Source organism: Sapajus apella, unplaced genomic scaffold (assembly GCF_009761245.1).
Source record: "Sapajus apella isolate SASKATOON/1434 unplaced genomic scaffold, GSC_monkey_1.0 scaffold8, whole genome shotgun sequence".
NCBI lineage: Eukaryota > Metazoa > Chordata > Mammalia > Primates > Cebidae > Sapajus > Sapajus apella.
Genome location: NW_022436948.1, coordinates 3,664,574 through 3,673,897, shown reverse-complemented (window position 1 = coordinate 3,673,897; position 9,324 = coordinate 3,664,574). Strand labels below are relative to the sequence as shown.

At 49.4% G+C, this 9,324-nt stretch overlaps 1 protein-coding gene across 1 annotated transcript in view; it reads left to right on the top strand.

Moving 5' to 3' along the window:
- The window catches only part of PDE9A (phosphodiesterase 9A), a 108,547-nt gene that overhangs the window by 36,089 nt on the left and 63,134 nt on the right, over positions 1-9,324 (top strand). The window contains exon 4 of the mRNA XM_032276779.1: positions 5,440-5,483. Within this exon, the coding sequence (XP_032132670.1) occupies positions 5,440-5,483 (44 nt within the window). The remainder of the gene's footprint in view (positions 1-5,439; positions 5,484-9,324) is intronic.

The window sequence follows — 9,324 nt, the reverse complement described above, 5'->3', positions numbered from 1 at the left end:
TCACTGTGACGGTCCAAAGCCGCCAGCCCCATCACTGTGACGGTCCAAAGTCGCCAGCCCCATCACTGTAATTCACTGCCCTGGGTTCCGTGCAGGTGCCTGAACTTCACAGAGAGTGTCCGAGAGAGAGACGCGCCCGTTGGGCTTTCAGGTGTCCTCAGCACACACGTCTGCGCTTATTCCAGTCACTCCCTGTGAACTGGTTGAGCTAAAGAGTGGCTTTCCACCCTGGCTGCAGATTGCAACCACCCAGAAATCTTTAAAAAGGTACCGCTTGATGCCCAGACACCTCCGATTAAGTCCAGATTTCTACAAGATTTTTTTTTTGAGATGGGGTCTCGCTCTGGCACCCAGGCCGGAGTACAGTGGCCTGATCTCAGCTCACTGCAGCCTCCACCTCCCAGGTTCAAGCGACTCTCTGGCCTCAGCCTTCTGAGTAGCTGGGATCACAGGCATGCACCACCATGCCCGGCTAGTTTTTGTATTTCTGGTAGAGACGGGGTTTCGCCATGTTGGTCAGGCTGGTCTTGAACTCCTGACCTCAGGATCCACCTGCCTCAGCCTCCCAAAATTCTGGGATTACAGGCGTGAGCCACTGCGCACGAGACTTTTTGAAAAGCTCTGCAAGTGATTCCAGCACGCAGCCTGGGGATGAACCGCTGATGTAAGGCCTGGAAAACCTAAGCAACCACTCTTGACCCAGCCCTCTGGTGACCAGAAACTCATGTCTGCCAGACCCAGGGCCTCATCTCTCTGAAACACGCGGGGTAACTCTTTGCTTCTTCCTAGCAGACAGCAGCCCCCTCCCTCTAGCTCAGAAACCACGTCAGCGGCTGCTTGCTTGGTTGGTTGGTTGGTTGGGTGGTGTCTCTCTCTAACTTCCTCTGCTTCTGCAGACACCTGCAGTGACTTGGTGTGGACTTGGTCCTCTCATTGTCCCCCAGCCCAGGAACCATGTCTTTGGAGGGGGCTTCCCTGCACATGGCTGGTTGCATCTAGCATGCTCAGATGCTTCCCTGTTTCCCAGCCACAGGGAGGGCGTTTCATGAAATCTCCAAATTCCAAGGGCTCTTGAGAGACCGCCTCCATCCTGATCAGAAGGGGTGATCCCAGTTGCCTGGTCTCTTAGAGCTTAAAACTCTAACTCCTTCTCGGCCTCTCATTCCAAACCAAACAAAGTGTGCCACTGGATTATTCTTTCAAAACACTTCTTACCTTAATGCCATCTTTTAGATTTTGGCAGCCGGCCCCGGTGGGGACCACATCCCACGGGTGGGCCTCCCGGTTTCCGCCTCCTGTTACCCCTCACAGTTATCTCCCCCTTGAGTCCTGCTACCTTCCAGAATAACAGGCTCCAAACCATCTTTCCTCCCATCACTCCCGGCATGGAGTCCTCCAGTGACCTCTTAGCCACAGGACACTGTCCAGCCCCCCACATTGGGATGTCTGCCCCAATCCATCATAATGTACTTGTCTCCAATTTGCTGAGCTGCATGAGTGCCCACCCCAGCCCAGCGGGACATTCCCCTTCTGCAAACCTCCAAGCACCTTCCCCCTTCTGCACACTGCCAGGCTTCCCGCCCTCCCCGAAATCCAAAGGCCCCTCCCGTGGCTGGGGGTCCGCTGACGGCTGCCTGGCCCTTCCTGTGCTCCTGGACGTTTGGTGTAACGTGGAGGGCGCTGAAGCTGGCACTTGAAATAACCTGGAACACGTGTACCTCACGGAACAATAGGCTGATTGGCTTCCACTCGCTTTTGGAGCTGGCAGGAAAGATAATTGATGACTAAACAACCTAAAGACCAACAAATATAAATAGCCATGGCCCAACTGAGATCAAACAAGGCTCCAGCATTCCTCCTTGGAGCAACCCTGAGCCATCTGGAGTCATTTGCCTTTCCAATCCCGGAGCATTCCGGAGAGGCTGACGTCGGCCAACATGGGCGTTGCTTCGTGACAACCCTGCCCCTTCCATTGCCCGGTCACTGCTGCTTCAAGATGCAGTGGAAGAATGTCAGACGCCTCAGTCACGTGAGTGAGAGTGGGGCGTGTAGCAAGACACATACAGAGGGGAGAGGGCCAAAGACGGCGTTGTGTGACACACACCATTGCCCCTTTTGTCTCCGGTTTCCGCCAAGTTGTGCCGCGGGCGGCTCTCCTCCAGATGAGCCCCATGCTTGCAAGACCAGCGTTGTCGGCCACTCCGGCTTAGAGAAAAGCTTTCCACATTCCAGAGTGGCTCCAGGCCCCTCCTCCTCCTCTTAAATGTTTTTAAAAGAGGTCTTAGAGCCCAGGCAGTTAGACCTTAGCAAAAGACAAATACAGAAGCCCAAGGCAAGCTTATCCCTTCCAAAGAGGGAGTGCTTCCTGTGTTGATTCGCTGTTGAAGAGCATGATGAAGATTCAGCTCCACTGAGACTGAGCCAAGAGGTGACTCATCCATGGGACCAACATAACCGGTCCTGAGGAACCAAAGCACTCAGCATCTGGGAGCCAGACTGATCTTGAGTGGCCAAGAGAGCCGGGAAGGCTTCTGCAGCCTCCTGGAGCATCACAGAGGCTCCCTGTCCATTCACTTTTCCCTCTGTTGCTGATGTGATGGTTCCCACCCTCAGCTCACCAGACTCCACGGAGAGGTTGGCCTCTGAATACGCTGAATGGGCTTGAAGGGGGCTGGGCTCCATTTGGGTGGATAAGCAAGTGCAGCGCCCCGGCACGTTGGGAGGGTGTCTTGGTAAGCCTATCTTTGTGTCAGTTCCCCAGGGCGTCTCCCTCTGAATCTCCTGCATAGGAGAAGTTGCTGGCCACCCCTTTGGGCTCTGTCCCCGCTGGCCCCGTGTGGAATCCATGCTGTTCTCCCTCCAGCCCTCACCCTGCCTCCTGGAGCCCTTCTCTGCTCCTGGTCACTTACCTGGCCCGCCACCCCACCCCCCCCACCCCCGCCTCCAGCACTGATTTTCTAGGGTCAAGGGGCAGGGGAAGGAGGAAAAGAATGAGTCCTTGCTGCCCCTCAGAGGAGGCGCAGAAGAAGAAAGACTGAGAGGAGTGGGGAGCCAGGGATGGGAGGAGGGATGGGACAGCCCCTTCCTGATGCCCACACGGGTCCTGGAGTCCTCTCCACCCACTGCGCCATCTCAAGGGCTGCTCATGGCAGGGGCCAGAGAGACACTGAGAAGAGGAAGGAAGGAGGATCCAAGAGGAGGCCAGCACACCCGGCTTCTCTGCTGTCCGCCCTCCACTCTGTCCTCCCAGCCCAGACCCCTCCTAGGCAGCCGTGGCACAGGTCCTCACTGGCCACACTCAGGCTGTCGGCAAAGCACCTGCCTCTCTATGCCTTGGACCCTGGGTCTGTAAGGCAGTGAGGCTGAGGTTCCTGGAAGAGCCGGGCACTGTGGACTTGCCCAGCTGAGCACAGGCGTCAGGGGCTGGAGGGGCCCCAGTCCCAGTGCCCACCCCGTGCCCTCTCCACCTGGGAGCTTGGAGGACTCTGCCCTGTTCTTAGGGCCACACTTCATGCCCAGCAATTCTTATGACCAAGTCTCTGGGGAGAAATGAGCCCTCCAATGTCAAATGACCCACCACTAAAAGGCCTTTCCAGGCAGGGCCTCTCGTGAGCCCAACCAGTGACATGGTGGGAGATGAGAGGGTATGGGCTCACTCGTTGACGTTCTGTGTGAACGGGGTCATTTGCAGGGTGAGGTCCCTCTGATCCCCAACACTGAGGCTCAGCTGGCAAGTCCACAGTGCCCAGCTCTTCCGGGAGCCTCAGCCTCACTGCCCTACAGACAGAGCCCAAAGCTCAGGGAGGTCAGTGCCACACAGGTTTTGTTTTTTCACTTTATTGGTGTTTAAAATTGTAAAGATTTTCCATGTTGGCTGTAACCATCAAACCACAGGTATTGCCCCCGATTAATCACCGTTAACAGCTTGGCGTGTGTACCCTCCGTATTCACTGTGCTCCGTATTCGTTTCCTCCAGAAATGAGCTCGTTCTCTATGTGTCACTCCGTGACCTGTTTTTACATAGTGAGGAGTCACGGGCGCCCCACCAGGTCAACACCTGCACACCTGTCTTCATCTTCTCGACAACTGCCTGGCACCCCAGTGTCTCAGTCTGTGATAACTTAAACAGCTAGACATTGACGCCTCACAGTCTGGAGGCTGAAGTTCAAGATCAGGGTGTGGGCAGATTCTGTTCCTGGGGAGGCCTCTCTTCCCGGCTTGCAGACTGCTGCCTTCTGGCCGTGCCCTCGTGGCAGAGCAAGCGACAGCTCTGGTGCCTTCACCCCTTGTAAGGGCGCCAATCCCATCATGTGGACCCCACCTCCCAAGCTTATCCCACTGGGGATGAGGGCTTCGTTATATGAATCTGGGGTTGGGGAGTGCCTCAACATTCAGACCCTAGCACCATGGGACCACTAATGTGTCATCCTGCCTGTGGAGAGATGCCCAGACTAAACCATGCTCTTTCAAGCCACCAGCCACTTGACCACAGCAGGCATTCAGGAAAACTGTATAGAATGAATGAATGAATGAATGAAGCCATTGGCATGAACACATGACATCTGACTGTCTCCCTGTGTGCTCATATTTCATTCTGATACATTTCTCGCTAAATTCATCTGCCGAGACACAGGATTTTAACCCGGGTTGCTAGACTGCTTTCCCCAAGATGTGGCAACCCATACCCGCCAGCAGCACCTGTGACGTCTGCCACTCTGTGGCCTTGCAGTCGTTCTCTTACCAGGTTTCCAAATTTTGCTAAACTGCTGGGTAAAGGAATAGCATCTCTCTGGGGCTAGCCTCCCATGCGTGGATTTATTACCCCTCTTGGCCACTGCCTGTTCCTGGTCTACGCCCGTTCCATTGGCTGCACTGTCTGTTCCTGCCCCTGGCCAGAGGCCATTACGTGTCAATGACAGAAACATTTCGTCTGTCATATGCACAGTATTCTCTACCCGTCCACTCTGGGCCTCATGACTATGGGGGTGACATCATGGAGATCCCAGTGCATTTTGGACTTTGTCACCATCCTCTCTTGTTCATTCGGGGATACGGTCGCCATGAGCTTAACAGAGCAAAAGAGAGGGAGGTAGCCCACCTGTGTCCACAGGTGCTGGGATGGGTCCAGGCAGTTCTACCAGAGTCTACCCTTTCCAGCCCGATTCGGCACCTGTGACTGGTGGTAGTACCCATGACAAAATGTGTTTAATTGACCAAACATCAACATAGAGGAAGTTGATCGTTTAAATGATATACTTAGAATTCATCTGAGTGAGGAAGCTGAGAACAGTCAAAGAAGCTAATTTCAAAAAGGAAAAAAAAAAAAAAAAAAGCACCTAATCCATTGAATTCTAATCACGCGGAGTGCTTATCTCTCCTGCCAGACGTACGGCAAGCGCCTTGCGGCATCTCACAGCGACACTGTCTTCTCTTTTGCAGCACTCCCTACAAAGTGAGACCTGTGGCCATCAAGCAACTCTCTGGTAAGGCCCCGATGTCATTTTTTAAATTCAAAGAAGGAAAAAGAAATCTTGAGCCTGCCTCTGTGATAAAATATATATTGGTTAACCATTTGAACCTAAGCATTTGAAATATATATTAGTGAAGCATTCATTTGAAGCATTTAACTGTATGTTAGTTAAGCATTTGAATCTGCATTTGAAGCTTGATACCACTGCAGAATCCGAAGCCTTGGACTACTCTTTGTACTACTATAAGGGCTCCGCCGTGACAACCCCCAGTCCCCATCCCAGGGACTTTGCAGGTGCAGGACGGCATGCACCCTGCTCTTCCTGGCCCAGCACCTGTCCTCCCCGCTCCACTGTGAGCTGCCAAGGCAGGCGTTTGTGGCCCTTGGGATGCCTCATACAGTCGCTTGTCCTGCTGTGTTAGAATCCTTCCTTTCTTTCTTTCTTTCCTTTCTTGCTTTCTTGCTTTATTTTTTGTTTTGTTTTTTTTGAGATGGATTCTGGCTCCATGCCCAGGGGTGGAGTGCAGTGGTGTGATCTTGGCCCACTGCAACCTCCACCTCCCAAGTTCAAGCGATTCTCCTGCCTCAGCCTTCCAAGTAGCTGGGATTAGAGGTGCCCACCAGCACACCTGGCTAATTTTTTTGTATTTTTAGTAGAGACAGGGTTTCACCATGTTGGCCAGGCTGGTCTTGAACTCCTGACCTCAGGTGACCCACCCGCCTCGGCCTCCCAAAGTGCTGGGACTACAGGCGTGAGCCGCCACACCCAGGCTAGAATCCCTTTTCCATTTGATTTTTATCACTTTTATTTATGTATGACTTACACATAATAAAATGCCATGTAAGTGCCTATTCTGATGCATTTTGAAAAATGTGTACACGCTTGTAACGATCACCAAAATCAAGACATTTGCACCACCTAGAAAAGCTCTCTCATGCCCCTCCCAGTGTGTCTCAGGCCACAGCCGACCTGCTTTCTGGCATGGTCCATGAGGTTTGTCTTTTCGAGAGTTTCATATAAAAGAAATTACATGGTATATGTATTCTTTTTTTTTTTTTTTTTTTTTTTTGACTCATCGTAATGTTCTTGAGACCCATCCATGTGTAGTGGGTACAGACAGTTCATTGCTTTTTATTACTAAGTGATATCCCATGGCGTGGGCTGTACCACAGCACATCTTCCATTCACTGTGGATGGATATCTGGGTCCTTTCCAGTCTCTGGGCTTTTATGAATAAGGCTGCTGTGAGCATTAAAGCACACGTACTGGTGGAAACATATATTTTTTATATTTTTTATTTCTCTTGGATAAATACCTAAGATACGTTTGACCTTACCAACTTTCTTATACAGTTAAACCCATACTTAACCATCTTACCTAAGGGTGGATGGAAGAGCCTGTAGAGTGTTCCCCAGTCTGGGTTTACCTGATGTTTCTCTCATGAGCAGCCTGGGTGTGGTGGGTTTTAGAAGGAGTGTGTAGGGTGCATGACAGCCGTGTGGCCCCACCGCCTTCTACACTGCAGTCACTGTTGTCTCCTTCCCTGCTCTTCTTTGGAAGCAAGCCACTAAGTCCAACCCACCCAAGCAGAGGAGAAAAAACTGAGGTGTGTTTTCTCTCTACAGATATTCATTTGCTCTAGCACCATTTGTTGAAAAGACAATCTTTCCTCCCACTGAATAACCAGGACCCCTTTGTGGAAAATCAGTAGGCCGTATATGTGTGAGTCTTTTTCTGGACTCCATATCCTATTGTGTGAATTTACATGTCTTAAAACAATAGCACACTGCCTTGACTACTGCAGATAGATAGTAGATCTCGAAATCAGGTAGTATAAATTACCTCTGGTTTCTTTCCTCTTTTTCAAAAATGTTACTGCTTTTATTTTCAAATAAGTTTCAGAATCACTCCATGAATTGCTACCAGAAAAAAAGTCTGAGGCCGGGCGCGGTGGCTCAAGCCTGTAATCCCAGCACTTTGGGAGGCCGAGGCGGGTGGATCACGAGGTCAAGAGATCGAGACCATCCTGGTCAACATGGTGAAACCCCATCTCTACTAAAACTACAAAAAATTAGCTGGGCATGGTGGCGCGTGCCTGTAATCCCAGCTACTCAGGAGGCTGAGGCAGGAGAATTGCCTGAACCCGGGAGGCGGAGGTTGCGGTGAGCCGAGATCGCGCCATTGCACTCCAGCCTGGGTAACAAGAGCGAAACTCTGTCTCAAAAAAAAAAAAAAAAAAAAAAAAAGTCTGCTAGGATTTTGACTGAAATTGCATTAAATATACAGAACAATGTGGGAAGAATTAACATCTTAAGAATGTTGAGCCTTCTGATTCATGAATATGGTATATCTTTCCATTTATTTGGGTTTCTGTTCATGTTTCACGGTAATGTGTTACCAGTGTTAATGTGAAGTACTTAAATATACATTGATAAATACATCACTCTTTCATGTATTTAATACTATTGTAAATGGATTTTTTTAAATTTCAGTTTCCAGTAGTTTTTAATTGACAGGAATTGGCTTTGTATGGGGCCTTGCTAAACTCATTTATTAGGTCTAGTATATTTGTAGATTTCCTATGATTCTGTAGATGATTTTCTTATAGTGCTGGTCTTCTGACAAGAAATTCCTTCTGCTTTTGTCTGAAAAATGTTTTTCTTTGTTGTTTTGCTTTTTATTTACTTTTTTCAAAGAGAGAGATAAGTTCTCTCTCTCTGTTACGCAGGCTAGAGTGCAGTGGTGCAGTCGTAAGACATGGCAGCCTTGACCTTCTGGGCTGAAGCAATCCTCCCTCCTCAGCCTCCCAAGTAGCTGGGACTACAGGCACACACCACCATGCCGAGCTAATTTTTTAAGTTTTTGTAGGGACAGGGTCACACTTTGTTGCCCAGGCTGGTCTTAGACTCCTAAACTCAAGCAATCCTCCCGCTCTGGGATTACAGGTGTGAGCCGTCATGCCCAACTGACAATGTTTTTATTTCATCTTCATTTTGAAAGGGCTTTTTTCTTGCCATATAGAATTTTAGTTTCACAGTTTTTCAGCACTGTAAATATGCCTTCTTATTGTATTGTAGCTGGTAGAGCTTCTAATCAGAACTCTGTGATGTCCTATCCTTGTTTCTCTCTGTGCAATGTGTCTTTCCCTCTGGCTACTTAAGATGTTTTCTTTATCACTGGTTTTCAGGAATTTGATTATGATGACCTTGGTGTGGTTTTCTTTCAGTTTAACTTGCTGTGTGTTGATTGATCTTGGATCTTTGTGATCATGTTTTTCATGAAATTTGGAATTTTTTCTGCTCTCCTCTCTCCTTTCCCCTGGGACCCTAATTACCTGAATGGTGGACAGCCTGAGAGCATCCCCTGACTCACTCACACTGTTTATTGCTTTCCAGACCCTTTTTTCTATTTGCTTTATTTTTCTTAGACTTTTTTGTTACGTCTTCAATTCCATCGGTCTTCCCTCCTGCAGTATCTAATCTGCTGTTAATCTCGTTCAGTGAAATTTTCATTTCAGATATTGCATTCTTCATCCCTAAGGAATTTCATCTTCCTCCTTTTTCGTGTCCCATTTTCAGATCTTCCATTTATGCCTCATTGTGGATATATGTCCTTTAAACGCTGATGCCTCATTATGCTTCTGTTTCATGCCGCTGTCTGCTGGTTTCCTCCTCTCCGCCATGTCCAAGTCTGTCTCTGTTGGTTGATTTTTCTCCTGGCTATGGGTCATATTTTTCTGATTCTCACAAATCTAGTAAATGTTGATGGAAGGCTAATCGTAGTGAGTGCATGCTTGTTCATCATCTGATTTTGTTTCTCCCAGTTAGAGTATTGGGCTTTGCCTTGGCAAGTG